Source organism: Papio anubis, unplaced genomic scaffold, assembly GCF_008728515.1.
Source record: "Papio anubis isolate 15944 unplaced genomic scaffold, Panubis1.0 scaffold247, whole genome shotgun sequence".
Lineage (NCBI taxonomy): Eukaryota > Metazoa > Chordata > Mammalia > Primates > Cercopithecidae > Papio > Papio anubis.
The window spans coordinates 35,192-59,006 of NW_022162534.1; the positions used below are offsets into that span (position 1 = coordinate 35,192).

A 23,815-nucleotide genomic window follows, 5' to 3' on the forward strand; every position below is an offset into this window, starting at 1 on the left:
ATAGTAAGGCACTACAGAATTATACTGTGAAGCAGTTATAGAATTCTGAATTGGAGATTTTCTTCTCTAGTCATCTGCCTTTCCATAGTATCCTTGTGCTTTAACACCTTACTGCAGGTGCTGAGCCAGTCTGAGGATTGATGATGAGCTAAAGTTGCTTCTAGGAGAAGGCTTAGTGGGTAGCAATCCTCCCTTTATAGATACAGGTAGACAAAGGAGCTTGAAGTAGGGAGCTGGCCAAGGGTCAAGACAGCTCAAGGACAGAGAGAAGGCAGACCTAGGCCTGTTTCAGAATCAATACTGAGTGAAGATGGAAGGAGACAAAAGGGAGGCAGAGGTCTGAGAGGGGACAGAGTTGATCAAGATGACAGCCTGGAAATGTTAAGACAGGCATTTGGGTAAATCTATAATGTAGTAACCACTTTCTGTTTAACATGCTTTATAGAGCATTAGGCACAACAGCACATGCGGTTAGATACAACTGTTTTTAGAAGATTCTGAAATAGGACTTGACACAGTAAGAAGGAAAGAGAAGATTGAGTGGGTAAAATCCAGATCTTATAGCCAGGGACTTTGATGGAGTGATGGTGAAGAAACCGGGAACTCTCAGGTTAAAAACACAATGTACAGCAATAAGAAATCAACATTGTAGTCCATGTCCCCCTTTTATATGGGTGATAATTTCAAAGTACTATAGCCAGAGTCCCAGGAGGGTTCTAGTCACCCTTGCTCCCCAAAAGCCAGTCCTTCCTTAGGCTCCTCAGGTTAGTGCTGATCCCAGTCTGCACATCTCAGACCATACCCTCTTCCTATTCAGGTGGGGCAGGCTTTCAGCCCTCAGGTCCAGTGTGGGGAGTGGCAGGAGCAGGAGGGCTGGGATCCTCCAGCTGCACATCATGCAGGTGCACTGTGGGGGTGGTGGGGTCTTTGCCCACACCCTGGTTTGGGTCAGCTTGGTCAGGGTGGTGCCTGCGTATGTGCTTGACCACCTGGAACTTTTGCTTGGCCTTGTAGTTGCAGAGGCGGCAAAAGAAGGGGTGGCGGTCGGTGTGGGTGAGGGCATGATGGCGCAGGCCAGCAGCCCAGCGGAAAGCACGGTGGCACACGTTGCACACATAGGGTTTGGCCTCACTGTGCTTGCGAAGGTGGGTGCGCAGCAGGAAGCGCGTCTTGAAGGCCTTGCCGCACTGCTCACACATGAAAGCCCGTGCTTCTCGATGCCGGGTCTCCTGGTGCACACGCAGTGCATCAGCCCGGTTGGTGCAGTACTCACACTCGGGACACTGGTATGGCTTCAGTCCTACAGGGCAGAGAACAAATCACCATTGAAAGGCGGTGGAGCAAGGTTCAGTGGGCCATGGAGTTACTGTGATCGGTGGACATAAAGAATGCAAGCAGCAAGTTGACTAATGACCATATCTTTGGAATGTTCCAGTCCTCCAGTCCTGTTTGACATTTCTTTTTTTTTTTTTTTTTTTGAGATGGAGTTTCGCTCTTGTTGCCCAGGCTGGAGTGCAGTGGCATAATCTCTGCTCACAATCTCTGCCTCCCAGGTTCAAGTGATTCTCCTGCCTCAATCTCCCAAGTAGCTGGAGTAACAGGCATGCGCCACCACACCTGGCTAATTTTGTATTTTAGTAGAGACAGGGTTTCACCATGTTGGCCAGGCTGGTCTCGAACTCTAGACCTCCGGCGATCTGCCCTCCTTGGCCTCCCAAAGTGCTGGGATTATAGGCATGACCACTGCGCCTGGCCCTGTCTGACATTTCTGTGCCTTTCCAACACAGAGTCCTTGTACATCAATAAGAAATCAATGTTGTAGTCCCAGCAATCAATGTTGTGGGTGCCCAATGGATGCTGAAGATTAACTGGACCTCTAACCAACTAGCTACGTGAGAGTAATGAATATTCAAATATGGAAGGGTTTCCACATGGGAAATAACCCTCTTTTGGTCACAGGGTACTCATGGAATTTGTCAATTCATTTAAACACAACTGCTTGTTCAACTCGAAAAGCCAAAGACCAGCCTGGGCAACAAAGTGAGACCCTGTCTCTACAAAAAAATTAGGTGGGCGTGGTGGCGTGTACTTGGTAGTCCCAGCTACTTGGGAGGCTAAGGCAAGAAGATCATGTGTACCCAGGAGTTTGAGGTTGTAGTGAGCTATGACTGCACCACTGCACTCCAGCATGGGCAACAGAGCAAGACCCTGTCACTGAAAAAAAAAAAAAAAAAAAAGTAAAAGAAATACTTAGGAGGGGCCAGGCACGGTGGCTCACGCCTGTAATCCCAGCACTTTGGGAGGCCGAGGCGGGCGGATCATGAGGTCAGGAGATTGAGACCATTCTGGCTAATATGGTGAAACCCCCGTCCCGTCTCTACTAGAAATACAAAAAATTAGCTGGGCGTGGCGGCAGGTGCCTGTAGTCCCAGCTACTCGGGAGGCTGAGGCAGGAGAATGGTGTGAACCTGGGAGGCAGAGCTTGCAGTGAGCTGAGACTGTGCCACTGCACTCCAGGCTGGGCAACAGAGTGAGACTCCGTCTCAAAAAAAAAGAAAAAAAAGAAAAAGAAAAAGAAATACTTAAGAGGGAAGAGGTAGAGGTGAAAGAAGTGGCATTCACAAAAGCAGACGGCCTTGAAATGCTCCTAATCAATTCCTCCACACAGGGAAGATCAGATGCAGTAAGCACAGGCACATGATTGTGTGCTTTCAAGAACCGAGTTTGTGGATTCCATCCATACCCAGGAGAAGAAAAGGACAGACTGGAACAGGAGACCCCTCTACTTTCTCCTTTTTAACTCATGACAGTTCTGTCATGTCTGTATAAGAGCCAGGCAAATCTGCCCTCAGTCACCCAAGTTTGAGTTGGGGGTTCTCACGAGGGGAAAAATGACTGACCTTGTAACACAGTCACCTGGGAAGCTTTTGGAAATTACATATGCACAGGTTCTCAGGTTTACCCTTCTGATTCTGACAGGTCTTCAGTGGGTTGGGGAGCCATTCTGGCACATACAACCCCAGCCTACCCTCTACTCCCAATGTGAAAATTGATGTTGGCCCTGAATTGGAACAAGGACCAACCTTGGTGAGGTGAGGTTTGCCAGGGAACAAGGGAACCCTTCAGGCCTGTGAAACCACACAGACTCACCTGTGTGCTTGGTCATGTGGTATTTGAGCTGGTTGACCCACTTGCACTTATAGCCACACTCAGGGCACAGGTACTTCCGTTCCTCCTTGTGGATCCGCATGTGGTACTGGAAGAGGCAAGAGCAAAAAGTAGAAAATGTGTACCCTTTGGTACTCACTGGATGTAGAAGTAGGGGTAAATAGGCAGAGAAACTGTTGGCAGATAACCCTGTTCCCTGCTTCCATCCTGTCCATAGGCCGCTTATCAACCAGGTCCCTGAGTTTTGTCAGTTTGGTATCCTAGGTTTGCCTTAGCTCTGTCACTTACTAGCTATGTCCCAAATGGTTTAATCCCTAATTCTCGGACTACTAATCTATAAAATGGGGAATAAAGTATCTATATCTCATATTTTTGAAATGATTAGAATTATAGTGCTAGAAATATAGTAAGTGCTCAATAAATGTTAGCTGTTATTATCTAGATTGTTCTTACCCTATTCTATGCCTTTATCATATGGCAAGCAGACACTATGGAACTTCATTTTTCTTAATCTTCAGTTTCTTGCTAGGAATTTTTTTTTTTTTTAAAGAGACAGGGTCTCACTCTATTGCCCAGGCTGGAGTGAACTGGCATGGTCACAGCTCTCTGCAGCCTTAACGTCCTGGGCTAAATCAATCCTCCCACCTCAGCCTCCCAAGTAGCTGGGACTACAAGCATGTGCCACAAGGTCCAGCTAATTAAAAAAATGTATTTTTATAAAGACAGAGTCTCCACATGTTGCCCTGGTTGGTCTCAAACTCCTGGGCTCAAGTAATCCTCTGGCCTTGGCCTCCCAAAGTGCTGGGATTACAGGCATGAGCCACTGCACCTGGCCAATAAATTTTTATTTACTTATTTATTTTTGAGACAGAGTCTCGCTCTGTCGCCCAGGCTGGAGTACAATGGCATGATCTCGGCTCACTGCAAGCTCTGCCTCCTGGGTTCACACCATTCTCCTGCCTCAGCCTCCCGAGTAGCTGGGACTACAGGCACCTGCCCTGCTAATTTTTTGTATTTTTAGTAGAGACGGGGTTTCATAGTGTTAGTCAGGATGGTCTTGATCTCCTGACCTCGTGATCCGCCCACCTCGGCCTCCCAAAGTGCTGGAATGCGCCACCGCGCCTAGCTCCAATTTTTAAAATGGGGTCTGTTGCTCTGTTACCCAGGCTGGGGTGCAGTGGCATGATCATAGCTCACTGCAGCCTCAAATTCCTAGGCTCAAGAAATCCTCCCACCTCAGCATCCTGAGTAACTGGGACTACAGGTATATACCACCATGCCTAGCTAATTAAAAAAATTTTTTTTGTAATGGGATCTCAATTTGCTGCCGAGTGGCCTTCAACTCCTGTCTTCAAGCGATCCTCCTACCTTCGTATCTCAAAGTGTTGAGATTACAGGTGTGAGCCACAATATGGAACTTTATCTTTACAACAACCCTATGAAGTTGGTATTATCTGTTTTTAACAGATGAATAATCTGGGGCTTGGTAAAGGAACTTTCCCAAAGTCACAGAGCTAATATCTGGAGGCATCAGCTTTATAGAACCCAGGCAGTGTAACTCCAGAGCCTGTACTCCTTCCACTTCCTGCCCCATATCCTCTGACATTACCTTGAGCCGAGAGGGATCAGCACAGGCATAAGGGCAGAGGTGACAGTGGTAAGGCTTTTCCCCAGTGTGGATGCGGCTGTGCCAGGTGATCTTCTGCCGGTTCTTGGTGCTGTAAGCACAATCGGTGCACTTGTAGAGACGAGTGCCCCCATGCCCTTTCACATGGTGATCTAGTACCAGCTGATGGCGGCACGTGAAGTCACAAAAGGGGCAGTGCAGAGGGGGCTGGCCAGCATCCCCATCCCCATCTGAGGCTGCCACAGCTGCTGAAGTCTCCTCATGCTGTTCCAGGTAGTGCTTCACCAGGCCCACCCGCTCCCGGGCAGCAAAGTCACAGAGCTGACAGCGGTGGCTGAAATGCTGCTGCCTCCGGTGCTCATCCAGAGCCAGTCGGCTAGGGAAGGCCTCCTGGCAGGCCCCACACTCAAGCCGTGGGTGCTGTTTACGGGTGTGTCCTCGTAAGCTGGCAGGGCTGGGGCATAGCAACCCACAGCGGGAACAGTGCAGGGGGCCCTCAGTGGTCTCTGCAGGAGAGCCAAGGGCAGGCTGTGCAGGCTCAGGGTGTCGGCGCAGAGCATGCTGCTTAAGTGCTGTCTCTGAGCTGAACTGGGCTTCACACTGGGAGCAGGCAAAGGCTGGGGTGCCTTGGTGGCAGCTGTTGACATGACGAGTAATGTCATGGCGAAGGTAGCCACTATAGTCACAAAGTGGACAGAAGTGGGTGGGTGTTTTGTCATGTACCCTTAGCCGGTGCAAGCGCAGTTTCGAGTTGGTACCAAATGTCTGGGGGCAAGAGCTGCAGGGGATGCGGCCAATGCCTGTGTGTCGGGACTGGTGAGCCTCTAACCGGTACCGTCTGGTGGTGGAAAAGTCACAGAAGGGGCACTGATGAGGCTTCACCCCCTCGTGCTTGAGCCGCCGGTGCTGCTGCATGCAACGGCTCTGTTTACAGGTGAAGCCACAGTCCCCACACTGCAGATGGGGCCGGGGCCCACGGGCTGGGGCCGCAGTGGGGTGCCTCCGCTTCTGGTGGAGCCTCAAGGCAGAGGCAGCAGGAGCAGTGAATGGGCAGAGGCTGCAGTGCAGCTCTCCAGACTCCTCAAGGGGGCAGCCCCGTGTCTGGTGAGTCCTCAGAGCCCGTTCCTGCTGGCAGCTAAAGGGACACGTGGGGCAGGTGAAGCGAGCCCCCTTCTGCTTTTGAACCAGAACTGTATCCCCATCACCAGATCTGGACTCTGTACTCCTATTCTTCAGGGGAGCAGAGTCCCCATTGCTCAATGGGGACACAAGCTGAGTCTGGGAGGTCCCTCGTTTTCCTCCCCCGCCACGTCCTCCCCTGCAGCCTTCAGTCACGTGAGAGGTAATAGAGGAGAGCCGGGAACAAAGGAATGGGCAGGAGTTGCAGTGAAACTTGCCCTGCTCAAAGCGGTGTTTCTTCGGGGCCTCTGTGGGCGAGGAGTTTCCTGCAGGAGGGACTGGGTCAAAGCAGTGCTTCTTAGGGGCCTCTCTGGGCAAGGAGTTTCCTGCAGGAGGGACTGGGGAACCAGAGACTGTGGCAAGAGGCTCTTCTGTTTCTTCTGGCTCCTTGGGAAGCTCCAAAGGAACATCTTTCGGAAGCAGTAGCTCTGCTTCTAGTGGTGCAGGTGGGGGCTTCCCACCTTCTGTATCCTCTGAGGCCTGGGTACCCGGGAGCACAGGTTGCAGAGGTATGGGTGAATCTGGTCTGGGCAAGCCCTTGTTCTTTCTGAGCAGAACAGGGCACTTCTTCAGCAGGTGGGTGCTGAGGCCACGCTGTTGCTTGAAGCTAGCCCCACACTCAGGGCACAGCAGGGGCTCTCGGCGGCCCTGGCACCCAGTCCTGGAGTGCAGATTCAGGGCCTTCTCCCGGCGAGTGATAAAAGGGCAGTGGGGGCAGCGGAAGGCTCGCCCCTCTCCCTGGATCACTACCATCTGCACCCGCCCCTCTAGCACCAATGCCTCTGCTTGTTCTTTATCCTGTCTCCTTAGAGCCTTGAGTAACGACTCTGACTCAGGTAACGGGGGCAAGGGTGCTGTCTCAGCAGGTGGAGTTGCCTTGAAGGTTCCTACCCAGTTGTTAGGGGCCTCCTCTAAAGATGGATTTGTGGAGGGCTCAGACGCTAGCTTTTCCAGAAGGGGATTTTCTTCGGCACCCAAGTCAGAAGTCCCAATACCTTCAAAGTTAGATAGCTCTGGCCCTTCCAGTCCCAGGGGCCTGAACTCCATGGGGGCTGTTTCAGTGACCTCCTCAAGGGGTGGCTCAGTCACAGACTCCAGCTCTACTCCCAGGGCCTCTAGGTGTAGTGTGCAGCTGCCCTCTTCCACCTCTGCTGGGCTGGAACTGCCAACCAGGTCAACCCCATGGGGAGCCTCACTGCCCTCCTGTCTTCCAGTGTTGACCTCCTCACTTGTCTCTGGCAGGGCCTGGTCCAAGCTGGGGTCCACCACAGTCTCAGGTTCGTGACCTGGCCCCTTGGACTGGGCAGACAGCTGGCTTGAGGGCTCTGAATCTGGTGGGGGTGTCGGGCCCTGCATGGCCCCTTCTGGCTCCTGGCTCGCATAACGGAGCTGCCAGGCCTGGTCTCCAGGCACATAGCCATGGGCCTTGCGTTTGTGGAACAAGAGTGTGGTGTTGCTGAAGGTGCGGTAGTCACAGAGGGCACAGTGGAACTCACGGAGGCGGGTATGCTTGCAGTTCTCATGGCTCAGCAGAGCCTGCTTGTGGCGGCTCTGGTAACCGCAGTAGTGACAAGGGTAGAGCGGGGCCGGTGTGCCAGGGTGGTGCTGGGAAGCCATGTGCTTCTGCAGCTCATACTTCCGCTTGCAGGCGAAGGCACACACCTCACACATCAGAGACTTGCCCTGATGCCGCAGCTTGTGGCTGCTCAGCTGATCAGCCCGGTGGCAGCGATAGGAGCACTGGTTGCACTGATACCTGGCGAGGAATGAAAGGGGGAGGCAATCACAATAATTAATCACAACAACTAAGAATCACTCAGTAAATACTTACTGTGGGCCAGGCTCTACGCTCAGTATCGTACATGTGTCACCTGATATAACCCTCCTTTTCACTACCCTATGAAACTGGTATCTCTATTGTCCACGGGAGAAAAACTAAATCACAGACGTTAATAACTTGCCTAAGGTTGGTTACAAAGGAAGCCAGGAGCAGAGACAGCCTAGCTTCAGGGCCTGTGTTCTAAGCCCTACTCTGTACTGCCTTCCTAAAATAATCATGAATCAGCATGACCCACTGTACCCTTCCAAGGAGCTGACGTGGCTACAACTCCACAGGGCAGGTTTCTGTGCCTCGTTTCCCTTCTCCCACATAAGCATGACAGCTCTAGAAACCCCTTAGCCAGCTGTGCCACAGGTCAGAGAACTTGCTGGATTTGGAAGTGGCCAAGACTAGGGCATGAATATAGAGTCTATTCACTTTCCCAGGGACAAACTCTGAGAACTCAAGTACACCTTAGCCTCTAGGCCTATACTGTAGGTCTATACTCCCTAGAGCCCAGAGAGTGCTCGCCATGTGACTGAGCCACAGTCACAGGGGCCAGCTGTAGGCAATGCAGTTGAGACAGTGGGAACACAGAAGGGTGTTATGAAAAGACTCTCTTTTTTCTTTCCTTTTCTTTTTTGAAACACAGTCTTACTCTGTCACCCAGGCTGGAGTACGGTGGTGCAATCTCGGCTCATTGCAACCTCCTCCTCCTGGCTCAAGCAATTCCAGTGCTTCAGCCTCCCAAGAAGCTGGCATTACAGGTGTCTGCTACCATGCCCAGCTAATTTTTGTAGTTTTAGTAGAGATGGGGTGTTGCCCAGATGGCCTTGAACTCCCAAGTTCAAGTAATTTGCCCGCCTCGGCCTCTCAAAGTGCTGGGATTACAGGTGTGAGTCACTGCACCCGGCCTTACGAGGAGACTCTCCAGGGATTGGAGAAAGCAATAGGGCCAGAAGTTAGATCCAAGAGGAAGCTAGCTTGGCATAAGGTTCTTGGGATTGGGACGGAGGCCTATGTGTGTGTTGTTGTACCTGAGGTCCCCTGTATGTTTTCGCATGTGCACACGGAGGTAGTGCTTCCACTTGGTGACATAGCCACATTCAGTGCACATGTAATCCTTGGTGTTGGAGTGGGTCAGCATGTGCTTCGATAGGTAGCTCACGTCTCGACATGTGAAGTCACACAGCTCACACTTGTGAGGCTTCTCACCTTATATGGGGGATGAGGATGAGGGGAGAGAACACAGGTCAGACACAGAGCAAGTGGACAGACCATTTCTTCCAGCAAGGCTGCCCTGATGCCAGTGAGGAACAACAGCTTCATATGCTACCTGCAACGGTGAAAACCTCACAACAATGAAGGCTGCTTCACAGCCCTCTCAGGTAACTACTCCCCCAACTTTCACACCAATGAAGATGGGAAGAAAGTAAAGACCAAGCTTTTCTTTTCTTTTTTTTTCTTTCTATTTTTTTTTTTTTTTTTGGTTTTATGGATTTATTTTCAAAGACTAAAACACTTATACAATTTAAATACACGTCCATCAGAATCACTCTGTCAGAGTCCGCAATAATGCGAAAATGTGTCCTCACTGCCAGACATTCGCCACTATCATCTGAGTCCTCTCTCCCCAAAGCCAAAGGGTCTGATACTTTATTCATACACATCCTTCTTATCTGCAATGTAATCTACAATTTCTTGTGGACACATTAACTTTTCAGCATCTGTATCAGGAATTTCAAACCCGAATTCGTCTTCCATGGCCATGATAATCTCCACTTGGTCCAAACTGTCTAAGCCCAGGTCTTTCATAAAATGAGAATCTACTGAAAGCTTCTCTGGGTCAATCTTGTCATAGAGTTTCAATACGTAAAGAACACGGTCCCGGATGCCCTCTAACGTCAAAGGGGGCATGTCGCTATACTGGCGGCACAACTGTGTAACTCTACCAGGAACCTGCGCGAGCTTTAAGGCCGGCTGCAAAGGCCCGAGCCTCGTCTGGGTCCCCACGGAGCACAGACCGGTGCTGAGAGGCCGGGCCACGGCCAGCATCGGGACCCGGGGCAGCGGCGCAAAGGCCGCGGGCAGGCGGCGGACATAGGATGAAAGGACACGAGACGCCATAGCTACGCCGACCCAGGATGCACTGCCTTCTTTCTATTTTTTTAATTGAGACAGAGTCTCACTCTGTCGCCAAGGTTGGAGTACAGTGACGTGACCTCAGCTCACTGCCAAGCTCAGCTGCCCGGGCTCAAGCGATTCTTGTGTCTCAGTCTCCCGAGTAGCTGGGATTATAGGCGCCTGCCACCATGCCTAGCTAAATTTTTTGTATTTTTAGTAGAGACAGGGTTTCACCATGTTAGCCAGGCTGTTCTCGAACTCCTGACCTTAGGTCATCCGCCCACCTTGGCCATGTAAAGTGTTGCGATTACAGGCATGAGCCACCGTGCCCAGCTCAAGCTTTTCAAAACTAGCTTAAAGTCCACTCTTGATTTGTTTTACAGTTTGCTGTCACTATGGTCAACTGCTCTACTTAGCCTAATTCTTTTGTTTTCCAGAAAAGGAAAAATAAATGAGACAACAGAACAGAATGGTCAAGAATTCTGATCTGAAGTCCAACATAGTAATAAAAATATTAACAGCCAACATGAACAAAGTTCTTACTATGTGAATAGCACTCTTCTGAGCACTTTGTAAAAAAATGCCTCCTCTCGGCTGAGCACGGTAGCTCACGCCTGTAATCCCAGCATTTTGAGAGGCCGAGGCGGGCGGATCACAAGGTCAGGAGATCGAGACCATCCTGGCTAACGCGGTGAAACTCTGTCTATACTAAAAATACAAAAAATTAGCTGGGCGTGGTGGCGGATGCCTGTAGTCCCAGCTACTCGGGAGGCTGAGGCAGGAGAATTGGAGGGAACCCGGGAGGCGGAGCTTGTAGTGAGCCGAGATTAGGCTACTGTACTCTCAAAAAAAAAAAAAAAAAAAAAAAGCCGCCTCTCCACAGATTTTCAGAATATCCTTAAGAGGCAGGTGCTATTATCACCCTCATTTTACAGATAGGGAAACTGAGGCACAGAGAAATCATAGAGCCATTAAGTGGTAGTTTAAATCCTAGCTGACTACCATGTGGCTTTGAGCAGTCTGTTTCTTTGTCTCCAAAAGGTTGGTATAAAGGATTATATGAAATGTTCCAAAGTTGTCAGTGAAACTCAGTGAGAACTCAAAGGTGAGCTGTTCATGTTGATGGTCAAGACCTGGCACTGACAGGCTGGGCCAGGTTCCTTCAGGACCCTTCCTTGTTGTCCCTGCCCACTCACCCAGCCCCATTCCCTATGGTGAAAGGCTGGCAACATGGTACTCTGCAGAGTTCTAACACTATCTGTGTCGTCTTAAAGTAGGTCTCAGAGTTTGTCTCTTTTCTCATCTTTACCTGCCTTACTTACAAGATTAAACCTCTTGGAAAGACCTCAGAAACATGAGATTCTGTGACTAAAGCATGTACAGGAATGAGTTCAATGAGAATAATGGCTTTGTCCCAGGCTACCTAATATTTTTTCTCCCAAACCAGTGTCTTTGATGAAAATTCTAAAAATGTCCTGTCAATCCACTGATGTTGACATAGAGATCACAAATGGGATGATGCTGTAGCAGGAAGCTTGGTTTGGTTGTTACCTAAAGCATCAAGAATGCTGGAAGACAGCTACGAGTGCCAGTTAAACATCTGCAACTTCCAGGTCACTGGAGGTGATCTTGTTCGGTGTCATGGACACCCAAGCTATAGAAGGCCATATGCATGTGGACGGTTCAGTCCCCTCGCCCCTGTCTCTTAGCACATCCCAAAACATGAATTGCAACGTAAGGTAATTTGTCCTAGTTTGGGTTTCTTCAGGCTTGATGTTAACCCACTCAAGCCTGACTAGGGGTGGGCAGAACTGGACAGGGGCTTAAGAGGCACAGCACCACAGTGGTTAGAGCACAGGCTCTGGAATCAGACGGCATGGATTCAAATCCTAGCTCTACTAGTTTACTAGCTAAGTGACACTCAAGGCTCATTTGTAAATCTGGAATACTAGATCTATCTCTAGGAATTTTGGGTCAAATGAGAAAATGTATGCAAGGCCCTTTGTAGCCATTATCACCACCATCATTATTACAACATTATTGTAAAGATGGAAACCATCCTACCGGTATGTAGAAGCATGTGTCGGATGAGCACCCTCTTGTGGGCAGTGGCAAAGCTGCACTCAGGACACTGGTGGATCTTTTCATGAGCATGCATCTTGCCTACATGATCCTGGTAAGCCACTGGGTTGAAGGTGGCAAAGGGGCAGAAGGTGCAGCGCAGCTCTTCACTGCCAGGGTGGCCCTGCTTCTTGTGTTTACGGAATAGGTGCTTATTGGAACAAGCAAAGTCACAGTGGGGGCAGTGGAAGGCGTAGTGGCTCTTGTGGTGGGCCTCCATGGCTTCGGCTGTGGCAAAGAGCATGGGACATGAGTGATGGCGGCACTCCACAGCCCGCACCCCATGGGTCTCCTTCAGGTGCTTAATGAAGGCCTTGCGGTCGGGTGCTGCATAGCTGCAGCCCTCCTGAAAGCAGCGAAGGGGTACCGGCTCTGCCGCGGCTGCTGCCGTGTGGCTCTTGAGGTGCTCCTTGAGGGCCTGGCTGAGGCGGAATTCCTCACGGCAGACAGGACAGGCATAGGTGTCTGAGTAGAAGTTGGAAATATCTTCATGCATGCTGGCCATGTGGCGGTTGAGTGCATTCCTCTCCACCGCACTGTAGTGGCACAGTGGGCAGTGGTGGGCCTTTTCACCCAGCTCCCGCAGCAGATGGGTCTTGAGCTTGCTCTTACTGGTGAAGAACTTCTGGCAGTTGGGGCACTGGAGACTGGGGTCTGGGAAGTGGAGATGAAGGTGTTCCACCAGATGGGTCCGCTTCTTAAAGCAGCGCTTACACTCTGGACACATATGGGTCTTGAAGAGGGACTCAGTGCCAGAGACCACATCCCCTGGGAGAGGGAATAGAGTTGAGAGAGTGAGATTTTTCTGGGGATAGCCAGATAATGGGAGAACCACAATTTGCTCAGACACAAACAATGTGTGGCCTCTCTCCAGGAAACCAAGCAAAAGGGTCTCAAACACTGTAGTCTCAAAGAAAAGGTGAGAAACTCAAGTTTTAAGAGAAGCAAAACCACAAGGGCTTCTCAGGCCTTGCTGTGACATCCTGTTTGAAGTGCTTTACTCAGCTACCTGCTCTTCTTGAGTCTTTGTTTAGAGCTGCTTAAAACAATCTGAATGGAGCATTCTTGTTCTTTCCTGCCTTGTTCTATGGGGGCAGGCAGAAGCATCAGCAAGATTAGTTAGAAGGAAAAGAGCCCCCAAGGGGGTGAGCCAAAAGAAAGTAAAGAACTCTTGGCCGGGCGCGGTGGCTCAAGCCTGTAATCCCAGCACTTTGGGAGGCTGAGATGGGTGGATCACGAGGTCAGGAGATCAAGACCATCCTGGCTAACACGGTGAAACCCCGTCTCTACTAAAAAATACAAAAAACTAGCCGGGAGAGGTGGCGGGTGCCTGTAGTCCCAGCTACTCGGGAGGCTGAGGCAGGAGAATGGCGTGAACCCGGGAGGCGGAGCTTGCAGTGAGGGGAGATCCAGCCACTGCACTCCAGCCTGAGCGGGGAGGTTAGTCCATAGCAATGTCCTCTCACTATTTTGTTTAACAGTATAAAACTGTTTACAGGTCGGGCGCGGTGGCTCAAGCCTGTAATCCCAGCTCTTTGGGAGGCCGAGACGGGCGGATCACAAGGTCAGGAGATCGAGACCATCCTGGCTAACACGGTGAAACCCCGTCTCTACTAAAAAATACAAAAAACTAGCCGGGCGAGGTGGCAGGTACCTATAGTCCCAGCTACTCGGGAGGCTGAGGCAGGAGAATGGCGTGAACCCGGGAGGCGGAGCTTGCAGTGAGCTGAGATCCGGCCACTGCACTCCAGCCTGGGCGACAGAGTGAAACTCCGTCTCAAAAAAAAAAAAAAAAAGAACTCTTACTTCTAAATACTGGCTCACAGGCTCTAGCTAATAATGAAGTTGGTAATAAATACAACCAAATCTTTCTTATTCACCTTGATAACAACTGTGCTCTTTGTGGGATGACTTTCAAATATTCTACTGAGGTGAAAAACTGGGAAGCAAAGATTCAGAAAAAAGTATTTGAGGGCTCAGTGCCAGACAAAATAGGCTGTTGATCATCAATAACTTCTGGCATCTCTATATTATGATGAAGATCACCTCCTGCTTCCCTGCTAGAGTTTTCTGCCTGAGGAAAACCAGCCCAGTGAAGCAAACTCGATTTACCCCAATGCTATATTACTAAAGTCTTTACCATTCACTCATTCATCATTTTCCCACTAGACCTTGACTTTTGAGTCAAGGTAGAACAGAATAAAAGGATCCGAACCAAAGCTCAGAAAACAAACCCCAGAGCTTCAATACCACGGTTTCAATAATCCATTCTTTCCCACCACCAAGGGCTTCAAGCCTTAGTCATTACCTTCCAGCCGCTGAGCCCCTTGGCCTTTATCCACAGCCTTATGGGAGTTCTTCTGGGTGTCATTCTTCTCTTCTTTCTCTACATTCTCCTCTTCAGCCGTCTCCTGCCCAGGCAGGGGTGTACCTGCTTCCTGTGAAGGTTCTCTCTCTCCTGGAGGCAGTTTGGGAGCTGGAGAGACATAAAACTTGATAAAGTCTACAGGAGCCAATGACAGCACTAAATGCTTATACTTCTCCACCTACTGGCTGAAATAATCACCCTCTTCCACTTTTAGCATAAGGAAATCTTGGGTTTTATGTATAAATGTATTTCCACTCAAGACAGAAATAGGAGGACCAAGACCTAAGTTATTAGCAATGTTCCAGTCTAAAGTAACTCAAACCTCAGAGAGCACCCCTTTTGACAGCAGTGAGGTCACTGAGGTCATAGGGGGCTGAAAGTAGAGAATGGGTAGACTGCAATTCCTTCTCTTATCAGAATCCTGGCCTCTCCTGGCCTGTTTTCTCTGTTTCCTCCTGCTCCTCTGCTCTCTCATGCTTTTTTGGGACCAAGAGGAATGGCAACTAGTAAAACACCATCTCCCTTGAATGTTCCTTTCCCTTCCTCCCTCTCTCTTTCTCTTTTTTTTTTTTTTTTTTTTTTTTTTTTGAGACAGCGTCTTACTCTGTCATCCAGGCTGGAGTGCAGTGGTAGCTGGGACTACAGACATGCGCCACCAAACTCAGCTAATTTTTGTATTTTTTGTAGAGACAGGATTTCACCACATTGCCAGGCTGGTCTTGAACTCCTGGATTCAAGGGATCCATCCACCTTGGCCTCCCAAACTGCTGGGATCACAGGCATGCGCCACAGTGCCTAGCCCAAATGGTTATTTCCTTTTTAAAATAACCCTGGCTTCTACTGCTCAATCCCCAGTTGCTCTAAAGGAAAGTCTACAGGCATTCCTTCAGTGGCCATAGCCAATGATGGTCATTTTTGCTTTTGCTCTCAGAAAGCTGTGAAATGGATCATTAGAGAATATTGGTTAAGTAACTTCAAGCCACAGGTAGCCTAAGCCAACTTTCATTCATTGTCACAAAGACTTCGTCTTTGTCCCATATATTCCACTGTTTCAAGATGCCTTCCCATGTCATCCAGTAACTCCATCCTCCTGAGCCACTATCTACATTCTCTTATATTCATGTACATTCATGGCCTTGGAAACAACTGCCTCTCCTATAAGATCAACTGTGGCTGAACTCCAGGAGAGGAACTGCTTGGCCCTTGGCCTCATACCTGGCAGCAGCTCCTGGGATGGAAGGCCCTGAACGGCAGAAAGTTCTCCCTGTGTCCCAGCACCATGGCTCCGCTGATGCTGCCGGAAGAGTTTGACGTTGGAGCCCATGAAGCTGCAGTGGCTGCAGTGGAAAGGGTAATGCGCCTGCCGGTGCAGCTCCATGCCCTGCTGGCTCCCGAAAAGCAGGGGGCAGCCCCGGAAAGAACAGGGCACAGGAACTGCTCTGTGAGTCTGCCTCAGGTGGTGCTGCAGACCCTTGCGATCTTCAGCAGAGAACACACAGCCAGATTCTGGGCAGGAGAAGGTGTCAGGAGTGCCCCGGTGAATCTTGAAGTGGCTCTTCAGGGCCTGGGGTTGGGCAAACTCCTGTCTACACACAGGGCATGATAGGGGACTAACTGGTGGGCTCTGGCCCTGCAGAGGGCCAGGGAGGGTTGGGTTGCCGGGAGGCAGCTCTACAGAGCATGGGGGGCTAGAGAGGCCCTGCACAGGCTGTATATGGGTCTCACTGCACTGGTGCAGGGCCAGCAGAGTGGGCTCTGCGAAGCTCTGTTCACAGCGCTCACAGAAGTACACCTCCACCACCTTTACCAGGACACCTGCAGGCAGAGGACCGACAGAGAAAGGCATAGAATCAGATGGAACAAGACTCATAGGAGTTAGTTACTAGTAGAAAATGTAGGTGAATCTTTTAATATTTGTAGAGTACAGATGGACTTTAAGTCTGGTCCTACACCTGGACTGTAAGCCCCATAAGGTCAGGGACCATCTATCTGGCATGTGTGTTTGGACTCCTAGCACAATACTTGGTACAAGGTAGGTGCTTAATAAATATTTGTTAAATGAGTGAATAAACAAGCAAATCCAGACAGCATTAAGACAGTATATTTTGCCCAAGTGAAAACCAGAAACTTCCAAAAGAAAATGACAAACTAGGGATAATATCTGCAATATAAATGATAAGAGCTTTACTTTCAAATTCTGTAAAGAGCTTTACAAAGGCACAGGAATGGATAAAATGGAGAATATCCTTTCTGAAAATAGTTATTATTCTCCATAATAATTGCTGCCGTTTTAAAAGCAATGGGCAAGACTTTGATTTAAAAAGGCTTAATAAACGCTCTCATTTGGTCCTCCAACAGCCTTATGAGAACAAGGTCCTGAGATTCTACGAGGTTAAGACTACTATGTTTATTAGTGGTAGAGCCATGACTCAAGGTCAGGTTTATCCTACATTTATTCTGCTGGTCCTTTTGCTCTTTATTGTTATTTTGTTAAAAAAAAATTTCAGGGCCAGGAGTGGTGGCTCACACCTGTAATCCCAGAACTTTGGGAGGCCAAGACAGGCAGATCACGAGGTCAGGAGATCGAGACATTCCTGGCTAAGGTGGTGAAACCCTGTTTCTACTAAAAATACAAAAAAATTAGCTGGGCGTGGTGGCACGCACCTGTAGTCCCAGCTACTTGGGAGGCTGAAGCAGGAGAATCGCTTGAACCTGAGAGGCGGAGGTTGCAGTGAGCCAAGATTGCCCAGTGCACTCCAGCCTGGTCAACAGAGAGAGACTGTCTCAAAAAAAAAAAAAAAAATTTCAGGCCAGGCCCAGTGGCTCACGCCTGTAATCCCAGCACTTTGGGAGGCCGAGGCAGGTGGATCACCTGAGGTCAGGAGTTCGAGACCAGCCTGACCAACATGGAGAAACCCCGTCTCTACTAAAAATACTAAATGACCTGGACATGGTGGCGCATCCCTGTAATCCCAGTTACTCAGGAGGCTGAGGCAGGAAAATCACTTGAAACCAGGAGGCAGGGGTTGCAGTGAGCCAAGATCATACTATTGCACTGCAGCCTGGGTGACAAGAGTGAAACTCTGTCTCAAAAAAGAAAAAAAAAAAAAAAAATTTCAGTGCAACATCTAAAATGATACCTAAGTATACAAAGGAAGAAAAACCACCCACCCCCTTCACACACACAATTTCGTGTGTTTCTTTTTGACCCTTTTCTTCCCACTTGCTATATATCAAAGATATTTTTATACTTGAGTACATTTACATCTAGTTTTTACTTTCTTGTCCAGTTTGTTTTTTCCAGAGCATGGACAAATCAAAATGAAATTCTGCCCTTGCTTCCCTGGGGACAAAAAAAATAAAAATAATTTTTTTGGCTGGTGGTGGGGGAAACAGGGTCTCTCTCTGTCACCCAGGCTGCAGTGCAGTGGTGGTGTGATCATAGTTCACTGCAGCCTTGACCTCCCGGGCTCAAGCGATTCTCCCACCTCAGCCTCCTGAGTAGGTGGGACTACAGGCACCACCATGCCTGGCTAATTTTTAAATTTTTTGTAGAGATGGGGTCTCCCTATGTTGCCCATTCTAAAAATAATTTTAAAAAATAAATTAATTGTGCCCTTACGGATGGACATCTGGGCTGTTTCCAACCATTACAAATAAAGCACCCCTATATATTCTCATCCTTGTATCTTTGTGCATGTATATATGCCTTTCTGTAGGACAGATTCCTACAGTGGAATTACAGTGGTCAGAATATGCAAACTGTAAAATTTGCTATGTAGCTAAATTGACCTTCAAAAGATTATACTAATTTGTATCTCCATAATTTATAACATGGTGTTTCCTATAGCCTCGTCAACACTAGGCATTATTTAAAATGTTTAATTTATGCCAAACTGCATCTCCTATTTTTTTTTTTTTTTGAGACAGAGTCTCGCTTTGTTGTCCAGGCTGTGGTTGAGGGGCACAATCTTGGCTCACTGCAACCTCCGCCTCCCGGGTTCAAGCAATTCTCGTGCCTCAGCCTCCTGAGTAGCTGGGATTACAGATGCCCGCCACCACGCCCAGCTGATTTTTTTGTATCTTAGTAGAGATGGGGTTTCACCATCTTGCCCAGGCTGGTCTCAAACTCCTGAGCTCAGGCAATCGCCTGTCTCGGCCTCCCAAAGTGCTAGGATTATAGGCATGAACCACCATGCCCAGCCGCATCTCTTATTTGTAACTGGAATTTATTTGTTTGCTAGTGAGATTAAGCATCCTTCCATATAGTTACTACTTTTATTTCTTTAGAGCATTGCACATAGATTTCTTTTTCCCATTAAAAAAAAAAAAGGTTTCTGCTGGGTGCGATGGCCCAAAACTTTAGGAGGCCGAGGTGGGAAGATTGCTTGAGCCCAGGAGTTCAAGACTAGCCTGGGCAACAAGGTGAGGCCTCGTCTCTACAAAAGAAAATTTAAAAACTAGCTGGGTTTGGGTGGTATACACCTGTGGCCCCAGCTACATGAGAGGCTGAGGCAAGAGGATTGCTTAAGCCTAGGAGGTCAAGGCTGCAGTGAGCCATAACTGTGCCATTGTACTCTAGCTTGGGTGGCAGAGCAAGATCCTGTCTCAACAAAACCCCCAAAACCAAAAGAAAACATAAAAAGGAAAGCAAACAACAAAAAAGATGGTTCCCTTTTCTTATTGTGGCTCTTTGAATTTTAAAGATATTAACTCTTGGCCGGGGACAGTGGCTCACGCCTGTAATCCCAGCACTTTGGGAGGCCGAGGTGGGCGGATCACAAGGTCAGGAGATCGAGACTATCCTGGCTAACACAGTGAAACCCGGTCTCTACTAAAAATACAAAAAATTAGCTGGGTGTGGTGGCGGGCGCCTGTAGTCCCAGCTACTCAGGAGGCTGCGGCAGGAGAATGGCGTGAACCCGGGAGGCGGAGCTTACAGTGAGCCGAGATGGTGCCACTGCACTCCAGCCTGGGTGACCGAGCAAGACTCTGTCTCAAAAAAAATTAAAAAAAAAGATATTAACTCTTTCTTATATATTGCAAATGTTTTTCCTAGGTTCTTTTTTTTTTTTTTTTTTTTTAATTTCTTTCACCATATGGAAGTTTGGAAATATTATATGGTCAAATTAGCTAATCTTTCCCAATATTCTTTGTCACTACACTACAGTGCCAAGTGAAGTGGTGACAACTATGGCTGGAGGATGGCAATTAAAAAACAGAGAAGCTTCCTGAAAATAAGAGGTGATGACAATGGGATGAATAAAGGGAAAATCTTTCATCTGAGATAAATACAAATGCTCAACTTCTGCTGTTTGTTCGTTTTGTTTTGTTTTTAAAGTGGTAGGGGTCTCACTATATTGCCCAAGCTGGAGTGCAGTTGCTATTCACAGGTATGATCATAACATACTGCAGCCTCTAACTCCTGGGCTCAAGCAATCTTCCTGCTTCAGCCTCCCAAGTAGCTGAGACTACAGGTGCATGCCACCGTACCAGGCCTCAACTCTTATTCTTAACAACATGCCTTGGATGAGTAAAGTATGTTATACACAAAAAACTAGGGCAGGGAAATACCAGATCACTTCTGGAAAGCCCTGCCAAGACAGGGTTTTTGCTTAATCCCTGGCTGCAGTTCCTGGGTAGGAGGGTCAATATGGAGGAAAGAATCTCCAAGGACTGTAAGAGTAGGGACAAGCCAGGATTCGGCAGAGGTGTCAGAAAGGTCTTACTTTCTGGATTACTGCCTAGCACACACATGAAGCCCTTGCAGGAAGGACTGCCAAAAGCTTGGAGAAGGCTGTGCACCACTTCGCCAGCCTTCAATCAACATGCACCAACTGCAAACCAAATGACAACATCTCCAAGTATAAAAATAGGATGCTACCTTGTGTTCTCATCATATTTATACAGAATCAAAAATAACCCAGACAAAACCTCAGAGCTGCCTGTCCCACTGGCCTGCTTGCAACTGTGTTTGTACCTGGGGTCTCTCCAGGAGCACCTGGGGTCAGGGTTCCAGCTACTGTCTCCACAATGATCTCCATGTTCCCTGGACCGTCTTCAGTTGCTGTGGCCTCTACCAGCAGGCAGCCTGGCTCAGTAGGCAAAGGCGCAGGGTCCCCGGAAGGACAGGGGCTCTGGACAGGCCCCAGGATTCCACGGTTAGAGAGAGGCGGGGGGATCAGCAATAGCTCAGGACACAGTCCATCCATCTCTCCGGTGCTATGGGCTGGCTGTGAGTCCAAAAGTGGGTCTGTCATCACCACCGACTTGTGTGTTTTGGCCTCTTAAATGCTGACAAGCCAACCAGAAGAAAAACAAAGTAAAGTTAGAGTTCCTACTTTCTTCCCAGCTGGTGTGGGTACACAGCCCAGTGCCCACCGACTTAGGCATTTTCTTGCATGGCAATATGCCACATATACCTTATGAGACTAAATAGAGGCTTTCTTTTATGATAATGTTCAGAACAAAAAGTATAAAAATGATAACGGAACATTAGGAGAGAGCCAACAAGTATTGGCCAACATATTAATGACTGCAGGTTGTCTCCCGCTAGCTAAGTGCCCTTAGCCAAGTCATTAAGCAATTTGGGTCTCAGATTTCTTATCTGCAGCAAAATTAGGTGGGGCCAAAGAATCTCAGAAGTCCCTTTTTTTTTTTTTTTTTTTTTTTTTGGAGACAGAGTCTTGCTCTGTCGCCCAGGCTGGGGTGCAGTGGCCAGATCTCAGCTCACTGCAAGCTCTGCCTCCCGGGTTTAGACCATTCTCCTGCCTCAGCCTCCCGAGTAGCTGGGACTACAGGCGCCCGCCACCTCGCCCAGCTAGTTTTTTGTATTTTTTAGTAGAGACGGGGTTTCACCGTGTTAGCCAGGATGGTCTCGATCTCCTGACCTCGTGATCCGCCCGTCTCGGCCTCCCAAAGTGCTGGGATTACAGGCTTGAGCCACCGCGCCCGGCCCCCTTTTTGTTTTGAGACAGAGTCTCGCTCTGTCACCCAGGCTGGAGTGCAGTGGAGTGATCTCGGCTCACTGCAACCTCCACCTCCTGGGTTCAAGCAATTCTCCTGCCTCAGCCTCCCTACTAGCTGGACTACAGGCAGGCGACACACACGCCTGGGTAAATTTTGTATTTTTAGTATCGATGGAGTTTCACCATGTTGGCCAAGCTGATCTCGAACTTCTGACCTCAGGTGATCGGCCCACTTTGGCCTCCCAAAGTGCTGGGATTACAGGCATGAGCCACCTTGCCTGGCCTCTTTCTCTCTTAACCTTTGATAATCTCACTATTCCTCAGAATGGATTATAAGGAAGGCCCTTCCTTCATCATCTGGATCCTGCTGACCTCCCCAGACTCATCTCCCACTTCTCCCCTCAGCAGATCTCTGAACCAGATGATGTGCCATTCTCCAGACTCACAACATTCTCTTTTGCTTTCATACCCTCATAGCCTTTTGCGTCTCTTGGCTTGATACGCCTTTTCCCCTTTTCAATCTTTCTCTCTTGTCTAGCTAACCAATTAACTATCCTTGAAGAAGCTACACAAATGTCACTTCCACCATGAAGGCTTCCTGACATTCTTTTTTTTGAGACAGTCTTAGTCTGTCACCCAGGCTGGAGTGCAGTGGCATGATCTCAGCTCACTGCAACCTCCGCCTCCTGGGTTCAAGCGATTCTCCTGCCTCAGTCTCCTGAGTAGCTGGGATTACAGGCATGCGCCACCATGCCTGGTTACTATTTTGTATTTTTAGTAGAGATGGGATTTCTCCATGTTGGTCAGGCTGGTCTTGAACTCCCGAACTCAGGTCATCCACCCGCCTCAGCCTCCCAAAGTGCTGGGATTACAGGCGTGAGGCACTGCGCTGGCCTGGCTTCCTGACACTCTAATTTTCTCTCTTCTGGCATCCTGAGGGCACTCTGTACACAGCCCTTTCAGAAACGAGGTCACACTGCACTGTTTTTTACCCATCAGTCTCTCTCCCTAGATGTGTAGCTTTTTAGTAATTTGTTGACATTATCACTTCAACGACATCACTTTGTGATACTGATGTTATCACTTCAACGAACACAAATCACCCACAATCAAAGCTTCCAGTGAAGAAGCACAGACATGGAGCTGCACTGGAGTAATGCTAGGTATCTTGCACTAAACCAGTGGTTCCTCACCTATAACATAACACGTTTGGAGAAATTTCAAACTCATTAACTGACTATGGCCTCAAACTAAATATGGGAACATAACTGAGAAATGAATGACAATTAAGTTGCATACCCTGTTATACATGGCTAAAATGAGTTTAAGCTGAATAATTAGTAATTAATAAGAATGATAGGAATCACTTCATGAAATTGAGTCACAGAGAAGATGCAAAAAGGAAAAAAAAAAAAAAGAAGAAACCAGGCGAGGCACGGTGGCTCACGCCTGTAATCCTAGCACTTTGGGAGGCCGAGGCGGGTGGATCGGGCGGGCCGATCACCTGAGGTCAGGAATTCGAGACCAGCCTGGCTAACATTGTGAATCCCCATTTCTACTAAAAGTACAAAAAAACAGTAGGGCGTGGTGGCACACGCCTGTAATCATCCCAGCTACTCGGGAGGTTGAGTGAGGAGAATCGCTGGAACCCGGGAGGTGGAGGCTGCAGTGAGCCGAGATCGCACCAATGCACTCCAGCTTGGGCAACAAGAGCGAGAAACTCCGTCTCAAAAAACAAACAAACAAGCAAACAAAACCCAAGATCCTGCAATCTGATAGTCCCTATTTCCAGAATCCCACGACTCAAAACAACAGATCATAGGGATTCACAAGGTGGCTGGGAAGTGCACTCCCGTGGCCAGAGGGATTCTCTGGAAACCGCAGCCTCCACTTACTGAATATTATCGCTGCTCTGGGGAATCTTCCAGCTTGGCCATACATGGCCTCCGGGGGGAGCCAAGGAGGACGCTGAGCCGTCAAGATTAAGAACCTTCACCTGAGGAAGGGCAGGGTGAGGTAGGAGACAGGTGGGCACGAGAGAAGAAATACGCTTATTTTCCGGGCAGGAGGACTGAGGAAGAGAAAGGACAGACTAAGGCAGAGAGGAGGTCTGGAGAAATAACGGGCCCCGGCCCAGGGACCCAGGTTCCCACTTGCCTCTGGCTCTGACTCACCGCGTAGCCTTGGACAAACACAGTCGCATCGCTTCTCTGGGCCTCAGCTTTCCTGTCTGTAAAATGGAGGTGATGACAGTGTCCACATCGTCAGGCGGGAGCTGGATCATAAGAGCCAGCGAACGGGAAAGGCGGCTTGTAACCTGGAAGGCTTGGGATGCAGCATCGTCATGATTTTGGTCCTGAGAGCAGCGGGTACCGGGCGGGGTCCAGAAGCGTGACGCAACTGCGGTGCCGGGGCCCAGCTCCTCTGGGTGCTCCCTTCAG

The 23,815-nt window shown here is 49.0% G+C and overlaps 2 protein-coding genes across 6 annotated transcripts; both read right to left on the minus strand.

Moving 5' to 3' along the window:
• Positions 1-466: 466 nt before the first annotated feature.
• LOC116272887 (zinc finger protein 142) lies at positions 467-23,663 on the minus strand. 5 transcript variants are annotated; one of them, XM_031661754.1, is made up of 10 exons: positions 23,549-23,663; positions 23,270-23,370; positions 20,387-20,700; positions 15,622-15,743; positions 14,347-14,514; positions 11,982-12,806; positions 8,831-9,008; positions 4,778-7,730; positions 3,151-3,256; positions 467-1,300 (listed from the first exon to the last, which is right to left on the minus strand). In XM_031661754.1, the coding sequence occupies exons 4-10, from the start codon at positions 15,728-15,730 to the stop codon at positions 831-833; spliced, it is 4,809 nt and encodes a 1,602-aa protein (XP_031517614.1). In that variant the 5' UTR covers positions 15,731-15,743; positions 20,387-20,700; positions 23,270-23,370; positions 23,549-23,663; the 3' UTR covers positions 467-830. The 5 variants fall into 5 exon arrangements, with proteins under 5 accessions (XP_031517614.1, XP_031517610.1, XP_031517611.1 ...); XM_031661750.1 differs by having other exon boundaries at positions 15,622-16,221; XM_031661751.1 differs by lacking the exon at positions 23,270-23,370 and having other exon boundaries at positions 15,622-16,221.
• On the minus strand, positions 9,283-9,958 carry LOC116272890 (acyl carrier protein, mitochondrial). The gene has a single exon (XM_031661771.1). The coding sequence runs from the start codon at positions 9,918-9,920 to the stop codon at positions 9,450-9,452; it is 471 nt and encodes a 156-aa protein (XP_031517631.1). The 5' UTR covers positions 9,921-9,958; the 3' UTR covers positions 9,283-9,449.
• Positions 23,664-23,815: the final 152 nt, after the last annotated feature.